The sequence below is a fragment of the Elephas maximus genome, chromosome 8, assembly GCF_024166365.1.
Source record: "Elephas maximus indicus isolate mEleMax1 chromosome 8, mEleMax1 primary haplotype, whole genome shotgun sequence".
In the NCBI taxonomy this organism is placed as follows: domain Eukaryota; kingdom Metazoa; phylum Chordata; class Mammalia; order Proboscidea; family Elephantidae; genus Elephas; species Elephas maximus.
Genome location: NC_064826.1, coordinates 82,547,778 through 82,567,692, shown reverse-complemented (window position 1 = coordinate 82,567,692; position 19,915 = coordinate 82,547,778). Strand labels below are relative to the sequence as shown.

Below are 19,915 nucleotides of genomic sequence, written 5' to 3'. Positions count from 1 at the left end.
AAATTCCACATATATTAATGGTTGCTTTTACCCAATGGCCAAGTGAATGAAATATACTAAATCAGCTGCTAAGGACATCTTTAGTTTGGGAAGGTGTGGACAATCAAAGACATTCCTATTTAACTCAAGATTACTGAGGCAGCACCCACAGAGAGCTAGGCCCAAGATTCAAGCCATGTTCACAGTACATCACTTTCTTCTGTTTCATTTCCTTCCCTTGTCAGTCATTTCTTATCTTTGCCCACAGAACCCATTTTTAAAGAGAACCACCTTGTTCATTTATTAGAAGTTGGCTGAAATCCCAGGAATCAGGAAGTAGCTCATCTCTTCTTAAAGTACCTTATTCACTTAAAGTACCTAATTCCCAGTTGTTTCCTTGATTTAACCTAGTTTTATCACTAATTTAATCTCAGGTCCCTCTAAAAAGAAAATTCACAGTGTCATTTTTCATATTTACCCTGTGAAAAAATCATTCACATTTATTCCTCATCATCTTGGTGACTTTTTTTTTTCTTCCTCCTGTCAGTATTTGCTAAGAAGCTCTCAGCTCTCCCTAAATGCCCAAACTCACCCCTGTCCCTTGCAAAAGAAAAGCTGACCCAGCCAGGTTGTTGCAGGAAAGCCACTGCCTTTCCCGTTCTTGCTAAGAATATCCAGTACTTGGTCTTGGGAGCCGATGTGTACTCTGGCTCTCCCCATGCTATAGTGCTTCTCATCACCTTTAACTTCTCTGCATAGGGAAAGCAGATACCCCAATACGCCCAAGACTAAGGGGCTTCCCAGGACGTGGGACTTTCAACGCTAAATCCAAGAAAATCCTGAGCAAACAAGATGAATTGGTCACCCTATCTTTACATCACTTTTAACCTCACTCTGGAGCTGATGGGAGCCAGGGACCCAGGTCTGTCTTAGAGAAAGAATGGACAGGGATGCATAATAAGGTCACTCTGTTGAGTTGTCTTGTTTGTGCACTGAGCATGGACACATGGCCAAAGTGACATGTGGAGACTGAATTCTGCTTCTGATGGTTTAGGGCTCAAGGCTGAGATAGCCTGGAGAAGGTGCCTTTTTTAACTTGTAGAAAGGTATCCTATAGGCGCACAGAGACCCTGAAGAGAAGAAATCCCACTGGAAGAGATATGGGAAGACGATGGGGAGTGGGACACACAGCCTGGGATGTATGAACAGATGCAAAGATTTTCCTGAATAAATAACCAGTCAACTGTAATGTCTAAATATTCAAAGTCTAAAATGGCCAACGGAAAATATTTTTAATGATAATAATAAAGGATCATTTATTGAGCACTTTGGAAACCCTGGTGGAGTAGTGGATAAGAGTTCAGCTGCTAACCAAAAGGTCGGCAGTTCGAATCCACAGTTGACTCAACGACAATAGGTTTTTTTTTTTTTAATCGAGAGCTTACTACACCCTATGGTTGTTGTATGCTGTCAAGTCGATTCTGACTCATAGCAACACTAGATGAAAGAGTAGAACCGCCGCATAGGTTACTTAGGCAGAAATCTTTAAAGATGCAGATTGTCAGGTTTTTTCTCCCATGTAGCAGCTGGTAGGTTCAAACCACTGACCTTTCCTTTAGCAGCCAAGCACTTAACAATTGTGCCACCAGGGCTCCTTTACTACATGCTTCTTGTTGTTATGTGCCATTGAGTCAGTTTCAACTCACAGTGACTCTATGTACAGTAGGACGAAACACTGCCCGGGCCTGCGCCATCCTCACAATTGTTATGCTTGAGCCCATTGTTGCAGCCACTGTGTCAATCCATCTCCTTGAGGGTCTTCCTCTTTTTCGCTGACCCTCTACTTTACCAAGCATGATGTCCTTCTCCAGGGGCTGATCCCTCCTGATAATATGCACAAAGTATGCGAGATGAAGTCATGTCATCCTTGCTTCTAATGAGCATTCTGGCTGTACTTCTTCCAAGACAGATTTATCTGTTCTTCTGGCAGTTCATGATACATTCAATATTCTTCGCCAACACCATAATTCAAAGGCATCAATTCTTTGGTCTTCTTTATTCATTGTTCATTTTTCACATGCATATGAGGTGACTGAAAATACCATGGCTTGGGTCAAGCATACCTTAGTCTTCAAAGTGACATCTTTGCTTTTTAACATTTTAAAGAGGTCTTTTGCAGCAGATTTGCCCAATGCAATAAGTCATTTGATTTCTTGACTGCTGCTTCCATGGGCCTTGATTGTAGATCCAAGTAAAATGAAATCTTTGACAACTTCAATCTTTTCTCCATTTACCATGACGTTGCTTATCGGTCCAGTTGTGAGGATTTTTATATTTTTTATGTTGAGGTGTAACCCATACTGAAGGCTGTAGTCTTTGATCTTCAGTAAGTGCTTCAAGTCCTCTTCACCTTCAATAAGGAAGGTTGTGTTATCTGCATTATCATAGGTTGTTAATGAGTCTTCCTCCAGTACTGATGCCCTGTTCTTCATATAGTCCAGCTTCTCAGATTATGTGCTCAGCATACAGATTAAATAATTATGGTGAAAGAATACAATCTTTATGCACATTCTTCCTGATTTTAAACCAAGCAGTAGCCCCTTGTTTGGTTCAAACAACTGCTTCTTGGTCTATGTACAGGTTCCTCCTAAGTACAATTAAGTGTTCTGGAATTCCCATTCTTCACAATAGTATCCATAATTTGTTATGATCCATTCAGATGAATGCCTTTGCATAGTCAATAAAACACAGGTAAACACCCTTCTGGTATTCTCTGCTTTCAGCCAAGAGTCATCCGACATCAGCCAGTGATATCCCTCATTACACAACCTCTTTTCTGAATCTGACTTGAATTTCTGGCAGTTCCCTGTCAAGGCACTGCTGTAACCATTTTTGAATGATCTTTAGCAAAGTTTACTTGCATGTGATATTAATGATATTGTTTGATCATTTCCGCATTCTGTTGGATCGCCTTTCTCAGAGTGGGCAAAAATATGGATCTCTTCCAGTTGGCTGGTCAGGTAGCTGTCTTCCAAATTTCTTGGCATAAATGAATGAGTACTTTCAGCACTGCATCCGTTTACTGAAACATCTCAATTGATATTCTGTCCATTCCTGGAAACTTGTTTTTTGCCAATGCCTTCAGTGCATCTTGGATTTCTTCCTTTACTATTATCAGTTCTTGATCATATGCTACTTACTGAAATGGTTGAATGTCAACCAATTCTTTTTGGTACAGTGACTGTATTCCTTACATCTTTTTTTTTTTTTTTTGATGCTTCTTGTGTCATTCAATATTTTCCCTGTAGGATCCTTCAATACTGCAACTCAACGCTTGAATTTTTTCTTCAGTTCTTTCTGCTTGAGAAATACTGAGTGTGCTCTTCCCTTTTGGATTTCTAACTACAAGTCTCTGCATATTTAATTATAATATTTCATTTCGTCTTCTCAGGCTGCCCTTTAAAAACTTCTGTTCAGCTCTTTTAAATGATCATTTCTTCCATTTGCTTTAACTCCTCTATGGTCCAGAGGAAGTTTCATAGTCTTCTGTCATTCCTTTTAGTCTTTTCTTTCTTTCTTGTCTTTTTAATGACCTCTTGCTTCCTTCATGTTTGATGTCCTTGATGTCATTCCACAACTCATCTTGTCTTAGGTCATTAGTGTTCAATGTGTCAAATCTATTGAGATGGTCTCTAAATTCACATGGGATATGCTCAATGTCATATTTTGGCTCCTGTGAAACTGCTCTAATTTTCTTCAGCTTAACTTGAACTTGTATATGAGCAATTGATGGTATGTTCCCAGTCAGCCCCCAGCCTTGTTGACTGATGATATTGAGCTTCTCCATCATTTCTTTCCAAAAATGCAGTTGATTTGATTCCTGTGTATTCCATCCGTTGCGGCCCAGGTGTACAGTCACTGTTTATGTTGTTGAAAAAAGGTATTTGCAATGAAGAGGTCATTGGACTTGCATAATTCTGTCACGTGATCTCCAGCATTGTTTCTATCACCAAAGCCACATTTTCCAATTACTGATCCTTCTTTTGTGTTTCCAACTTTTATGTTCCAATCACCAGTAATTATCAATGCATCTTGACTGCACGTTTGATCAATTTCAGACTGCAGAAGGTGGTAAAAATCTTCAATTTCTTCATCTTTGGCCTCAGTGGTTAGTACGTAAATTTGAATAATAATCACATTACCTGGTCTTCCTTGTAGACGTACGGATATTATCCTACCACTTACAGCGTTGTACTTGAGGATTGACCTTGAAATGTTCTTTTTGACAATGAACGCAATGCCATTTCCCAACAATTTGTCATTCCCAGTATAGCAGGCCATATGACTGTACGATCCAAAAAGGCCAATCCCAGTCTGTTTCAGCTTATTAATGCCTAAGATACTGGTCTTTACGTGTTCCATTTCATTTTTCTAGATTCATACTTCATACGTTCCATGTTCCAATTATTAATGGATGTTTGCAGCTGCTTCTTCTCATTTTGAGTTATGCCATCAAATGAGGCCCTGAAAGCTTGACTCCATCCACATCAAGGTTGATGCCACTTTGAGGAGGCAGCCCTTCCCCAGTCGCGTTTTGAGTGCCTTCCAATCTGAGGAGTTCATCTTCTGGCACTATATCAGAAAATGTTCCACTGCTATTCATAAGGTTTTCACCAGTCAACTTTTTTTTTTTTCTTTCCCAGAAGTAGACCACCAAGTCCTTCTTCCTGGTCTGTCTTAGTCTGGAAGCTCTACTGAAACCTGTCCACCATGGGTGACCCTGCTGGCATTTGAAATACCAGTGGCATGGTTTCTAGCATCACAGCAACACGTAAGCCACCAGAGTCTGACAAACTGACAGACGAGTGGCAGTACTACATGCTAGGTCATATATGTATGTGTGTGTGTGTGTGTGTGTGTGTGTGTGCGTATGTGTGTACCTATATCTAAATATGTGGAGCCCTGGAGATGCAGTGGTTAACTAAAAGCTGCTAACCTAAAGACTGCTCTACCAGCTGCTCCTTGGAAACCCTATGGCGCAGTTCTACTCTGTCCTATCGCGTCACTATGAGTTGGAAGTGACTGGACAGCAATGGGTTTTTGGTCTTTTTTTAGTAGGTAGGTAGGTTGTGTAGGTAGATAGGTTAGGTGCGGTGGGGTGGGTGGAGAGGAAGGAAAGAAAGAAGGGAGGGAGATATATATCAAACATTTTCTTCAAATCATGATATTCTTTCTTTACAACATAAAAAGAAGTGATTCGCTCTCTTAAATTTCTTTCAGTTTAAACCCTGTTATACATATTTTAAACTCATGAAGGTCAACTTCCCTAAAAGATGAAGTATAAGATTAATATTTTTACTTATAAATAGATGTAAAAAGGTAAGAGAATATAATGTCAGGTAACATGGAAACATGAGAAACAATTTTGTATTTTGTAATAAAATATAAGACCAACAAAATAGACACCCAATTTAAAAATGACAACAAAAGACAAAAGATAGGCAAAGGACTTGAATACACATTTCTCAAAAGAAGATACACAAATGGCCAATAAGTACATAAAAAGATTAAAATGATGCTCAGTATCTTTAGTCCTTACTGAACTGTAAAGAAAGATGATAATGAGATCCCATTTCACACCCACTAGAATGGCTGTTATAAAAAAAAAAAAAAAAAAGCCAGAAACAAGTGTTGGCAAGGGATGTGGAGAAATTGGAACCATCACCCATTGCTGGTGGAAATATAAAACAGAGCAGCCTTTGGTGGGTCCTCAAAAAGTTAAATATAGGGTAATGAAAAATTTTGGAACCAGATGCTAGTGATGGTTGCACATGGTGAATGTACTTAATGGCACTAAATTGTATACTTAAAAATGGTTAAATTTCACCACAATGAAAATTTAAAAAGGAAAATGTTAAAAACAGAATTACCATATGACCCAGCAATTCCACTCCTAGGTATATACTTGAAAGAACAGAAAGCAGTGACCCAAACAGAAACTTGTACACCAACACTCACTGCAGCATTATTCACAATAGGCAAATGATGGAAACAACTGAAATGTCCATCAACTGATGAATGAATAAACAAAATGTGGTATCTACATACAACGGAATATTATCCAGTCAAAAAGAGAAATGAAATTCTAATACATGCTATGACAAGATGAAACTTGAAAACGATATGCTAAATAAGTCAGACACAGAAGGACAAATATTGTATGATCCTATTTACATGAGATCTCTAGAATAGGCACATGTATAGAGATAAAAGTAGATTATTAGTTACCAGGGGCCAGGGTTGTAAGGAATAGGGAGTTATTGCTTAATGGGCACAAAGTTTCTGTTTAGGGTGATAAAAAATTTTGAAAATAATGATGATTGCAAAACATTGTAAACGTAATTAATACCACTAAGTTATACACTTAAAAAATAGCTAAAATGTCACATCTTATGTTATATGTATATATTTTTTTACCACAATTAAAAAAAAAAACACTAATATTGAATACAATTGTGAGGGGAAATCACAATTTCAGAATTCCCTCTCCCCCAAAATTTACTGCTGTGCCTTCTGATCCTCTACACAATAAATAAAATCTTTGCAACCATTTAGTGCTCTATAAATATCTTCACATTATCTCCTTCTCATTTTACTGATTTAATTTAAAAATAAAATTAGAGAGGTTAAGTGATTTGTTTGAGGTCACAGAGCCAGTAAGAGATAAAAAGAGGACTAGAAGTAGGTCTTCAGATGTTCTTATCTCAAGGAGATTGACTTCTTGCATTTGACCAAACAGATCTTTTCACAAATTTTTTTTACAAATCCCTCTTCATCCTGGATGATGTAAATCAAGTAATAACAATCCACTGTCACAAAAATATTTAATTAATGAGACGCAGGATACTCACCCCAACTGTCTTCATCAGCTGCTGCCAATGCCTGTCCCTGAGGGCAGGGTTCTGTAGCTCCGTGATGGCTCTCAGGGAGGTCACCATGTCCTTTACTGTGCCTTCCAGGCTTGCATAAGCATCCCAGACACGGACTTCCTTGTCCAGTGACCAGATTTCCTAGAGAAGAATCAAAAAAAAAAAAAAAAAAAAAATCAAAGCCCCCAGATATAACAATACATATTTTATTTTGCATCCTTTAAAAGAAAAAAATATATTTCCCCACTTTCAGAGGATTAGGAAAGAAAGTAAAAGTATTTAAGTCACTAGCAAAGGACTAAAACCAGAGTAATAGAAATGTATTCACTCATTCAGATATTATGAGACCATTATGGACAAGCCAATTGGATACAATGAGTTCTTATTCACAAGGTTTAACCAATGTTCCATAAGGAAAGCCATGGGATATTATATGTAGGTAAGCAATGATGTTCACAGGACACGTATTATGAAGAGCATTTCCTATTGAAACTTAAGTACATGGAAAACCAAGGCTTATATCTGAACTACTAAGATCCTTCTCTGAATACCTGACTCATTTAAATGGTAGCCTTGGATTGTTGGTTATCTTTGAGTGTTTAGCTCCTTGGAACTTAAACATTTTATGATCTTAAGACATGTTGAATAGGGTCTTTGACTTGTCTGGCTTCTTGGCCCCTGGAACATCATCAATTGTGAATGAAAAAACCCATCATAAAACAACTGGATATTAGCAAAAAAGGAAGATATGTCAATTGTTTAAAAAATACAAGAGCTTCAGCTGAGAGTGGGCATTAAGTTGTCACTCTGAAGTAAGAGAACTGAATGGTACAGAGATAAATGAGGAACACAGAAATGAGGTACAGCCACCCCATAAGATAGGCAAATGCGTGGAAAGAAGGAACATTTTAGTCTTTCGGAGGCAGGATAATATGGGAGGAAGAGGTGAGGAGACCTGGTAGTAGCTTAGCACAGGTCAGGGGCAATGCTGCTTTGGGGTGACAAGAAAACAAAAGGCCCTGCAACTAACTTCTTAACTGCCTTGCACTGGTATGCATTTGGGATTTTTCCAAAGAAGTTTAAGTCTCTTCAGAGGGCATATGGCTATCTGGGCTAGAAATCAAAGCATTAAATTCATATAAGCTTATAGTTCTATATATATTGAGCCCCCTCAAGATACTGGACTAATCGAAAATAAGAATAAAGACCATAATATCCCATAAAAAAAAAAATCCCCATATATTCCATAATATTCCATATAAGCCTTTCCCTATTTAGTTGCCCCAAATTGCAGAACCAAAGGTAGCATTTCAAATACACAATGCTTATGGTTGCTAAGGAAAGAATGCAAAAGCTTTCATAGGCCTAACCTCTCAGCCTTGATATTCTTAATCTCCCCCTTCATTCTAGACAATCTTAGGAAATGCACAATTAGAGTTGCTACGTATAAATTCATTAGCCCTAATATGCTTTTATCATTCATTCACAGAAAGGCAGGCTTAATTACATGTGCAACTGGCTGAGAGTAAAAAATATATATATACACACATACTGTCTCATATTCTGTTTGAAGTAAATAAGGACACACAGCCCAACACACCAGACACTAGATTGGGGAAGATGGAAAGAGGTGGTGCTGAGAAAGATAAATTGTTGTAATAGACAGTTATGGAACTTGCCTTGGCAAACCTTCTGAGTTCTACATCCATCTGTTCCACATTAATCTGTCTCCACTGGGTTTTAGTCCAATTATCAATGCTTCTCTGAAACCGCACAAACAGATAAAAGTGTCAACAACATTTGGTGAAAGCAAGTCTCCGCAGCAAAATATATAAACTGATGATACACAGTGGCTCTATCATCCAGAAGGAAGTCAATTATTTAAATATTAACTGCACTTGTCAAAGCTTCTCTACTACCAAAACAAAAGTTGTCCCAACATGTCAAACTTAAGGCTAAAACATTATCATACATTAATTTCTAGTAGCAATGACAACTCCCATACACATACCATCATTAGCATTTAATCCTGTGTACTTTGAATACGTCGGTAAGTATATTACTACTAAATAACATATTTTCATAATTCTACATTTAATAAAAAACAAGCTTTTTCAAGACAACATTCATTATTAACAAAACTCTCGTTTTGTTTATATATTTCTACATGGCTTTCAATCAACCTCAAAAACAATTATGTATAATATTTGTTGCTATATGCCTATATGCCTAGTTTCCTAGAACTTATTTCTATACTTAAGTTTTTACCTTAATTAACCACATTCAAAATAACTATTTTTAGTAAGGGTATGTTTATACATGCACACATAGGTAAGTACAAGCATGGGTGTATACATGAGGGCAGGTGATCATGAATGTGTTATAAATGTATGTGATATATGCATACACATAAATTTTTATTTACATTCTACATAATCTCCCAAAAGGATTTGAGGTTGTCAACTCATTATACAAAGTTTGACCTTGAACTAAGAACAAAAACAACTGATATTTAGAGAAGTGTCTTCTGCTAACAAAGATAGATCGACTCTAATTCTAGGGAAAATAAAATCTCAAAACCATTTATTATTTCAAGACACCGTAAAAGCCAAGTAGAATCACATAAAACCAAAAACCAAACCCAGCGCTGTCGAGTCGATTCCAACTCATAGCAACCCGATAGGACAGAGTGGAACTGCCCCATAGAGTTTCCAAGGAGCGCCTGGTGGATTCAAACTGCCGACCTTTTGGTTAGCAGCCACAGAATGACATAGATACTAAAAATTGTATATTTATACAAAAGAACTACTAAAAGAGAAATAAAGGCATGCTTTCAAAAAGCACCAACTTACTCGAACATAAATAATGACATCCCAGAGTCCCTTGAGCAATTTTATCTCTTTGCGGCACTGCTTCATTTGTTTGTACTCTGGAAGAGCCACTTCAAAAAGACGAGTAAATTCTTGCATCTGCAACATTTCTTCTTCTAATGCCTCAAGCTCTTGATTTGCCTAAGGAGAAAACAGGCATACACACCCAAACGAGCTTCACATTAACAAACTGTCAGAGAAGGAAAAGCCACCCAACTCTGTACCTTGGGTATTTTGACATTTAAAACTTTGATTTTCAAAAGAAATCTGCAGTATAGTTATTGGTAAAATGTAGAAGGCTTTACACTAGCAAACTAACAGCTACTCAAAAAGTGACAATAGACTATCCATAAATTCAGTAATGTTAACAATACTCTCCCCACGCACATAGTTCAGCAAAAGTTGCTCTGGTAGCAGATTTCTATGAATACAATTTTTCAACTTAATTCTCAATGTACCAAAAAAAAAAAAAAAAACCCCATCGCTGCTGAGTCGATTCCAACTCATAGCAGCCCTATGGGACAGAGTAGAGCTGCCCCATATAGTTTCCAAGGAACGCCAGGTGGATTCAAACTGCCAACCTTTTGGTTAGCAGCCGAACCCTTAACCACTATGTCACCAGCGTTTTCTTTCATTGTACAGCTAGGGAATTTGTTGGGCTAGAAAAGGTCAGGATCTAGAAACTTCCACATAAGAATAAAGTAGCTTATTTGATAATCACTTACTTAAAAAAAAAAAAGCACTTTCAGATTAAAAAAAAAAAAATACCCTATAAAAAAAGATCATGAATAATACTATGATGTACTCAAGAGAATGTGTGAAATAAAACCCTGGAGCTAAAAACACAGCATGGCGTAGGAAATTCCACAGTAGGATTACTTTTTACCGAGGCTCACATACCGTCCCAACTTTGTAGAACATTTTACATTTTACGTCAAACATAAACTCACTAAGTTTTTCCTTTGATTCATCAACTCTTAAGTTTAGTTTTTATTAACGAAGTAGACATTCGCATGGTAAAAATTCAAGCAGTACAGAAGAGCTTGCAATGCAGGACAACTATCACTCAGTCTCACTCTCCAGTTCTCTGGGTGCTATTTCTGTTAAGTTTCAATTCTGTGCTCAAACTGCTCCTTCTCAGTTTATCAAGTTTAGACATTGCACATATGTTACCTGCTTTGCAAAAGAAGGATTTGGCCTTGATTTTTCCGTTTTATTTTTCTCCCATCTACCTTCCAATAACCAACAATATATTGCTCTAGCTCTTTTGATTTTCTTTTTAACTGCAGTTTACTGTGATGTGTCCAGGTGTTGATTTATTTGTATTTATCCTGTTTGGGATTCAGTGAACTTTCTGAATCTTTTGATTTCTGTTTTTACCAGTCCGAGAAAAGTCCCAGCTGTTACCTCTGTAACTACTGCCCATCTAGTGATCTGTTTATTCTCTCTTCCAGGAAGTCTGAATAAAGTTAGATGTCATCCTTCCTCTTTCACTTCTCTTAATCTTTCATATTTTCCATCTCTTTGCACCTATGCACTGCATTTACTTGATTTCTTCCAATCTTTTTTGCAGTTCACAAATTCTCTTTAAAAAAAAAAAATTTTTTTTTTTTTTTAGTTTTAATTAGCTCTTCAACTCATCTAATGAATTGATGAGTTGAATCTCTTCTTTTAACAACTATATTTTTCATTTCCGTAAGTAGCTGGCTCTTTTTCAAATTCAGGGGATCATTTTCTATAACCTCAAAAATGAGAACTTGCTCATTTTTTCAATATTATCTTTAATTGCCTTTAAAAAATCTTCTAAAATCCGAAGTTTTATATGGGTCTATTTTTTTATATCTGCAGTTGTTCTTTCTACTGACTCTTACACATGATGGTATATGTATTTATTTTTTTTTATTGTGAACTCATGTTCGATTCAACTTAATCATTTAGAACACCTAGGATATTGGATTGAGATCACTTTTTTCCAGAGAATATCTGGGTTTGCTTCTTGCAGGTGCTGAGAAGAGCTACCTGTAACCACTTTAATTGCCTAACTTCCAGACTCCCTAACAATAGGGGCATTATAAAACTGAACCATAGGTACCTGTGAGAACAGGCTTGTGTTTACAAATTCCCAGATTTTTTCCCCCTTTTTTCTCCCTGACTGTGAGAACCTTAGCAAGAACCACAGGTAATATCAGAGGCTCCCTTCACAGCCTGCAGATTTTTCCAAGGCCACCCTTTAACTGAGTGTGTAACCTCGTAAGAAAAGAAAAAAACACTGCCGTCAAGTCGCTTCCAACACAAAGCAACCCTAAAGGATGCAGTAGAACTGTCCCATAGGGTTTCCAAGACTGTAATCTTTATAGAAATAGACTGTTACATCTTTATCCCACAGAACAGCCGGTGGGTTCGAACCACCGACCCTTCAATTAGCAGCCAAGCGCTTAACCACTGCACCACCAGGACTCCTTAACCTTGTAAGACCATCTCCCATCTCACCCTAGAAGAGTTAATCAAAAAATTTAGACTTTTGGTATTTTCATTTGCCCATAGAACAGCACAGGATTCTGTTTTCCTCTGCTTTCTTAGTTTCAGCTACTCTTTTTGTTTGTTTCCTTTCTGGCCGTTAGAGATTTCACTTATTTTAAAATTGCATGTTTCTGAGTATGTATTTAGCATCTGTTTTACAAAAGAGGACTTTTCAAAATATCTAGTCTTCATAAGCTCCAGAGTGAACATCCCTTTATTTTTTATTTTTTCTATTGATTATACTAGTTCCATTATTTCTAGAAATATATACTCAGGTAAGTTACTCAATTAGTCACCGTATCTTTGGTTATGAAGAGACAACAGCACATAATACAACTTTACCAAGAAATCTCAGTTGGAAAGGAGAGATGCATGATCCACTGCCCTTGTTTCTGGAAGGTCAATGGCTTCCACCTGGTGCAGTGAGTTGGCTTGAGTAGGAGGACCTACCACACCAGCCCAGAACAAGGAGGCACATGATTCTGGCAGAGCCTAACAAGACAAGCCTTAGATATGCCTACTGAACAAGCATGCCAAGAAAATGAGCTCCAGAAGAAGTTAACCCAGCCCTGCTATATTTCAAAGACCTCTCAGTGCATTCTGTAGGTGTAAGGATAAACATCTCTGATTATTAAATCGATGACTATGCTGTTATAGCATAGCACAAAAATGGGAAGAATCAATAAATAATAACTATAGCAAATGTTGACAACAAGCAGCATGTTGGTTAGTCAACTAAAAACATCTCCCCATCCATAATCTGTTCAGACCACCTGCAATTTAGATGAAACACTCAAAAAAATAGTAATTCTATCAGCATATTCTAATCTATTCCCTTTCATGAATATATTAAGGAGTTATACCAACCAATTCTCTAGCCAAGTTAAAGAGAAGGCCTTATGCTACAGAATGGTGTTACAAACTCTAGAAACTGAGATAAGATGTGTGTCAGCAAGATACCTGATACCAGTTTAAGGAAACCAAAAAACCCACTGCCATCGAGTCGATTCCAACTCATAGCGACCCTACAGGACAGAGTAGAACTGCCCCATAGAGTTTCCAAGGAAAGCCTGGTACATTCAAGCTGCCGACCTCTTGGTTAGCAGCCGTAGCACTTAACCACTATGCCACCAGGGTTTCCCAGTTTAGGGAGTAAAGACTATTTCCAGCATAAAGCAAAAGCAGGAAGAAGATCAAGGCAGCCTAGATGAAGACATTAGACAAAATTCCCCGCTCTCAGATCTAACCTTCACAAAGTCATTTTCTCATTTTCGTTGCTAGGCTAGGCAAAGAATTCCTAGAAAAACAAAGATACTATTTTTCTAATAAAAGTTTAAAACATCTTCTCAAGTCTAATGTGGGTTACATTTTACCATTTTGGATTATTTGCCCACTATATTCATTCATGTACAATAAAGCAATTCATCATAGACTAGGAGTGAATGATTCAGTAATATTTGTGCCCAGGGTTAATGATAAGTTATGGGCTTTCCCTATTATGGTTAAAAGTTACTACTAAAGTATCACATGGAAGGCAGTATAATGGGTCAAATTCTTGATTTAATTAAAAAAAAAAGTCCAGACAGCCTGAATTTGATCCCTAGTTCTATTACTTACGAACTATGCAATTTCCAACAAGTTACTTAATTATACAAACATTTACTTGAAATAGGTAAAATAAAATAATAGTAGCTACAGTGTAAGTAAGGGCAAAACTAAGGTAAAACACAGCAGTCTAAACTAACTTTCTAGAATATCTGAGATAACACAAGATACTCAAGATCTTCATTACCTTGTCAAGTGTCACGTATGGATTTTCTGCATTAAAGTCAAGAGGAGCATAGCATCTAAATCTTTCTCTGAATTCAGCCTGCTTTCCCTGATCAGAGCAGAAAAAACAGAAGGTGAATTTCAAGAAAATCACTTCAATTATACTTGTAAAACTCTTGTTTAAAAAACAAAAACAACTAGGTAACTAGCTTACATCAAACAAAACACATTTCTTTCGTAGAAGAGTGACTTCTGCATTTTGGAGAGGCGAGACTTCATGTCTGACAGTTGCAGCAATCTTTTTGGTAACTTCCCATCTTTCAGGTAATTCCTACAAAAACAACCATGCAAACTAGAAGATTACTACAATTCCTTAAACAAATCAACCCCGTAAGACTAAAGAATTCTACTGTTCACACTAACACAGGACATCTTTTCATTCTTATATTAGATAAGGAGTTTATCCAGAGAAGATGGAAGAGATTAAGGCTTAGAGCCAGGCTGAAGTACAGACTGACCCACAGGCACCTCTGTATTCATATTCCCCAAGCATATGCCAGAGTTATTTTCATTTCAGAATAAATGAAAAGCCTTTCAAAATCAGGATCAAAAATTTCCAAATTGTTTTCCTGTTGAGGGAATAATATTAAAGCACTCCGGAAACCATGTTGCTAACCTATAGCAACTCCAATCTACAGAGATCTCCAAAGTCTCTCTAATATAATCTATTCAAGGAGGAAGAAACTAAATCTGAAGCTAAAGGAGCGACTGGATTTCAAAAGGCAAAGGTTAAGTGCTCAATTACTAGCCAAAAGGCTGGCAGTTTGAAACCAACCAGGGGGGCCTCGGAAGAGAGGCCTGGCAATCTGCTTCCGAAAGGTCACAGCCTTGAAAACCCTATGGAGCAGTTTTACTCTGCACACACAGGTCGCCTTAAGTCGGAAATGACTCCGCAGCAACTAACAAGGACAGTAACTAGAAACCCAAGACAGCCACGTTTAGTAATTTAGCAAATGAAAAGAGATGCTCTGACTCTGGTGGGGCCGGGATGAAAACATAAATCAATCTCATCTTTCTGCTTTCCTCTAGCTTCCAAATCTCTGTGTCTATTCTTTCCTAATGGAAAGTTTGAGTGTTTAAAAAAAAAAAGGTTAGGTTTATTTTACATAACTAGGATTTTTGGTATGAGAAGAGCAAAGGGAAGCGAAGGTTAATTTGTATTTGATACAGGACAAAAGAAGACAATAGTCCAGGTAGCAACTCAACTCTGCTCTCCCAGCCTACAATTCAAGTAGGACAAAAGCAAGTTATTTTCTTTGAAGAGCAGTTGTGCATAACTACTATTGAAAAGCATTCCTGGTATCCAGACTAACAAAGCATTGTTTCTATGGGTCATCGCTGGGACACTGAAATGGCTTTGTCATACAATAGCATAGGACTCTACCTGGGTAGCTGAAGCACGAAAGCAAGGTTCCAAAGTCTATTTTGTACCTCTCAATAAATATTTGATGAATGATTCAGTGACTGCTCATTATAAAGAATGCTGTGCTAAATACAGATTGTGTCCACACAGTAGAGGAGGTACTACGAAGGTAAAGCACATTCTTTGACTTAAACGGTTTATAATCTACCAAACTGAATAAGAGGAACACACAGGAAGTATTCCACATGGTTGAATGTATTAACTCCCATGAGGAGGTCTATGTGTTATGGAATCAAAAACACTGGGGAAGCAACGTGGTGTCATGACAGGCATACCAATCCAGGCCAGGAGCATGAGATCTGCTCTTGAACCTGCTTGTCCTTTCATGTTTGGTTTTCAACTCTCATCTAATCAAGCTTCTACATCCTCATCTGTACAAAGTCTCACTTTGGGTTTCCAATTCCATCCCTGGGAACCTAAATACCCCATGAAGATCCTTTAGGAGCCACCACAATAAAACCAGGGACAGGTCACATAGGCAGTAGCTTCAGGTCCCTTGACCCTCTTCATCAACAGCAAGTCTGCTGTTGTTTGCTTTCTATTTGGGGATTACAAAGAAGCATCTATTTGAGAGAAAAAAGAAATCATCAATGACCAAAAGATCAGATGACCTCCAAAGTCCCTCTAACTGATATAATCCACTCAGGGAGTAAGTAACTGAATCTGACACTAAAGGAGTGACTAGAATTCAACAGACAGAGATCAGGGCAAAATCCCTTAAGATCCTGTGAGGTTAGGCTACCAGTGAAGCGTGGGGTGAGAGTATGGGCTATTGTGGAAATCGGGCAGTATTAGGATAGGGACAGTCGCTAAAGGTTTTTGAACAGGGAAGGGTCTTGATAAGACCTGTAGATTAGCACGTTTCATCTAGCTTCAGAGTATAGGGTAGGTGGGGTGTGAAGAGGAATGAGATAAACTATTGCTGTGGCTGAGGTAAGAAGTAACAAGCACTGAATTCAAATGGGTTTAACAGGAACGGAAAGGAAGCAACAGACTGAAGAGCCACTGCATCAAAGGACGATCTTGCTAGTGGTAAATTCCCAGGGCTTTGTGGAAATAATACTTAAACTTCTGGTAGGTACAGCTGCATCTAAGCATCTTTTAGCATAGCACCAAGCACAGAGGAGTATCTGGAAAATTTTATGATAGCTAACTAATAGTAATGAAGGAGAAAGCTGGCAGTAACTATTGCAAGATGCTTTAATTAAAATAAAATAATCAAATCTATATGACCTTGGATTTGGCAATGGTTTTGTAAATATGACACCAAAGGCCCAGGCAACAAAAGAAAAATAGATAAATTGGACTTTATTAAAATGAAAAACTTTCATGAATCAAAGGACACTGTCAAAGAGAGTAAAAAGAAACCCACAGAATGGGAGAAAATACTTGCAAATCATGTATCTGGTAAGGGTTTAATTTCTAGAATATATGAAAAACTTCACAACTTAACAACAAAAAGACAAATAACCAATTAAAAAAATAGGCAAGGGACTTGAACAGGCATTTCTCTGAAGGAGATATACAAATGGCCAACAAACACATGAAAAGATGCTCACTGTCATTAGTCATTAGGGAAATGCCGATCAAAACCACAATGAGATACCATTTCACACCTATTGTCATAGCTCTAATCAAAAAACAAAAAAATTCCCAAGTGTTGGGCAAGGATTTGGAGAAATTGGAACCTTCCTACATTGCTGGTGGGAATACAAAATGGTGCAGCAGCTATGTAAAACAATGTCGTTATTCTCAAAAAGTAAGCCGAGAATTATCATAGGGCCCAGCAATTCTACTCCCAGGCATACACCAAAAAGAGCTGTAAACAGGGACTCAAATACTTACACACAAATATTCATGGCAGCACTATGCACAATAGCAAAAAGATAGAAACAATCCAAATTTCCATAAATGGATGAATAGATAAGCAAGATGTGGTACGTTTATACAACGGAACAACATGGATAAACCTCAAAAATATGCCAAGTGAAAGAATCCATACACAAAAAGTCACATATTATATGATTTCATTTGTATGACGTGTCCAGAATAAGTAAATCCATTGAGACAGAGAAGGGATTGATGATTGCCAGCAGCATGGGGGATGGGAATGGGAGTGACTGCTTAATGGTTATGGGGTTTTCTTTCGGGGTGATAAAAATGTTTTGGTCCTAGATAGAGGTGGTGGTTGCACAACATAATGAATGTACCAAGTGCCACCAAATTGTATACTTGAAAGTGGTTCATTTTATGTTATATGACTTGAGAATTCACCTCGAAATAAATAAATAAATAAAAGAAGGAAAGAAAGAGGAGGAAGTGAGAAATTGGAAACCATGAGTATAGACAATTAAAAACAAAAAAAAATTTAAAAAAGGTCTTGAAGGAGATTTTACCAAAGAAGAAGCAAGCTCGGAGAAGTTAAGTAACTTGCCAAGGTAGGCACACAAGATGGACTTGCACAGTACTTGGAAAAAAAAAATCTAAGTCTGAGTAGGAAACTCTGATCACTGAAATAGAATCGAATGAATATTTTTTGGTTAATGTGTCCACCAATCACATATGGAAGGTTAAACGTACGCACAGCCTGGAAGCTGGTGGATGGCGTACATATGTAAACTATTTGTAAAACTTCAGTATGGGTGTCGACAGATCCTCAACTGTGAGATCTTTGTTCATGGTTTTCAGTTATATTTTAAAAGATTTTGTTTTTCATTTGGCATACAACAGCCACCAAGTCTTTTCAGAGCATGGAAACAAGCTGATAGCCTAGAGGTTCTGTTTAGGAAAGACAGTGACTTTGTCATCCAAATCAGGCTTTCTTTATTAACATGTCCATGACATGTTTTCAAAGACTAAGATACTTCTTAACTGACAGGAAGCATTTAATGAAAAAGAGCTTTGATATATTTCATTTCATTTGGTAAAAGTGGAACCAAAACAAGCAGTTTAAAGGCTTTTGCTGTATACCTTCGGATAAGCAGGCAGTGGAGCACGGTGATTAAGAATAATTATATTGGCATGAAACACACCTAGATGTGAGTGTTGGCTGGCTGTACTACTTGTATGACCTTGAGAAAGTTATTAATATCTCTTTAAGCTTCAGATTCCTAGCCTGTAAAATGAAAACACTGGTGTCTACTGTACCGGTTGTTACAAAGATGTAATAAGACTGCGCATGTAAAGTGCTTTGCTAAAGGAGATGCTCAGTGTATGGTAATTATTATCATTATTTCACCTCTACACTTACCTCCAGCTGAATATAGACTTGCTCAGGCATCTTCTGGCCATAGCTTTCCAAGAGTGTGATGGTTTCCTTTAGAGGTTCAAAGAGTTCATCAGTAGCTCTCTGTCGGCTCCTCACAGCCAGAAGATGCCCCATGATGTCAACTAAACCATCATGATCACCTTCACTTAATTCTCTTTGAAGTCCTGCATCTGTCTCCTTTATAAATTCTTGTAGCTCATTCAGACTATTAAATACATGTATAGGTATATACACATGATATATATATACACATACAGACAAAAATCAAGCACATCAAAACTTTTAGTATATAAGACTTCTGATTGAAACTTATTTTGATAATGTACCTACTTAAACATTATTTGTTATCTCTAAAGCTAGCAGTTTTCATGCTCTTAAAATATCACTATTTTAGAAAACAATGAAGTATTAGATATTAACGATTCCAAACACCAGAGTCCAAAAGGCTACCTGTCAATGACAAATCTCAAAAGGTGCTCCTGAAACATCCAGCTCCATTTCTTGATAATGTTTAACAAGCTCACTTTGAAAGGCTTCATGTCGACCTTGAACCAACCATCAAAGACTCTGAAGTCATCAAACTTGCTCATCTGAATGTACAAAGCCTCATAAATGTCAATCTATGATTAGAAAGAAAAAAAAGAACAGTAACTATAACTTAATCCAAAGCCAACAACTACATCAAATGCTAAGGTTTTTCCTTACCTGTTCTTTGAACCGTTCAATAGTCGGTGGTTGTTCAGGGATTTCTTCATTTGCATGAGCATCCATTTCCTCAGATGTTAAAGTATGCCCATACAGGAGAAAATGCTTCATAAATTCAGCTCGCTCATCTACCCAGAGGTAAGCATAAGCCTCCAGGGTGTTTCTGAAGTCTAAGACTTTTTTGATGGCATCTGCCACTCTGTTCATTATCTCCTGCCTGACCTCTGCCAGGCCTAACATGTTATCCATATCAATCTAAATGAGAGGAAAATCAAGCACTTATTGAAATCAGCCTTATTCCATCAATTATTCAAAAAATAACATTATCTAGGCAATTGTTCAAAGGAAAAGTCCTTTGAACAAAATCAAAATAAAAAATGATGTTGCTTTT

General features: G+C 37.4%; 1 protein-coding gene across 3 annotated transcripts in view; it reads right to left on the bottom strand.

Moving 5' to 3' along the window:
• DNAH11 (dynein axonemal heavy chain 11) overlaps nt 1–19,915 on the bottom strand; it is a 368,316-nt gene that overhangs the window by 299,862 nt on the left and 48,539 nt on the right. For all 3 annotated transcript variants that reach the window (XR_007518405.1, XM_049893431.1, XM_049893432.1), the window contains exons 16-23: nt 19,525–19,779; nt 19,270–19,439; nt 18,802–19,024; nt 14,283–14,399; nt 14,091–14,177; nt 9,761–9,919; nt 8,588–8,671; nt 6,891–7,049 (exon numbers count right to left, since the gene is read on the bottom strand). Coding sequence is in view for 2 of the 3 variants with exons in the window: in XM_049893431.1 (XP_049749388.1) it covers nt 6,891–7,049; nt 8,588–8,671; nt 9,761–9,919; nt 14,091–14,177; nt 14,283–14,399; nt 18,802–19,024; nt 19,270–19,439; nt 19,525–19,779 (1,254 nt within the window). In the remaining variant the exon portion in view is untranslated. The remainder of the gene's footprint in view (nt 1–6,890; nt 7,050–8,587; nt 8,672–9,760; nt 9,920–14,090; nt 14,178–14,282; nt 14,400–18,801; nt 19,025–19,269; nt 19,440–19,524; nt 19,780–19,915) is intronic.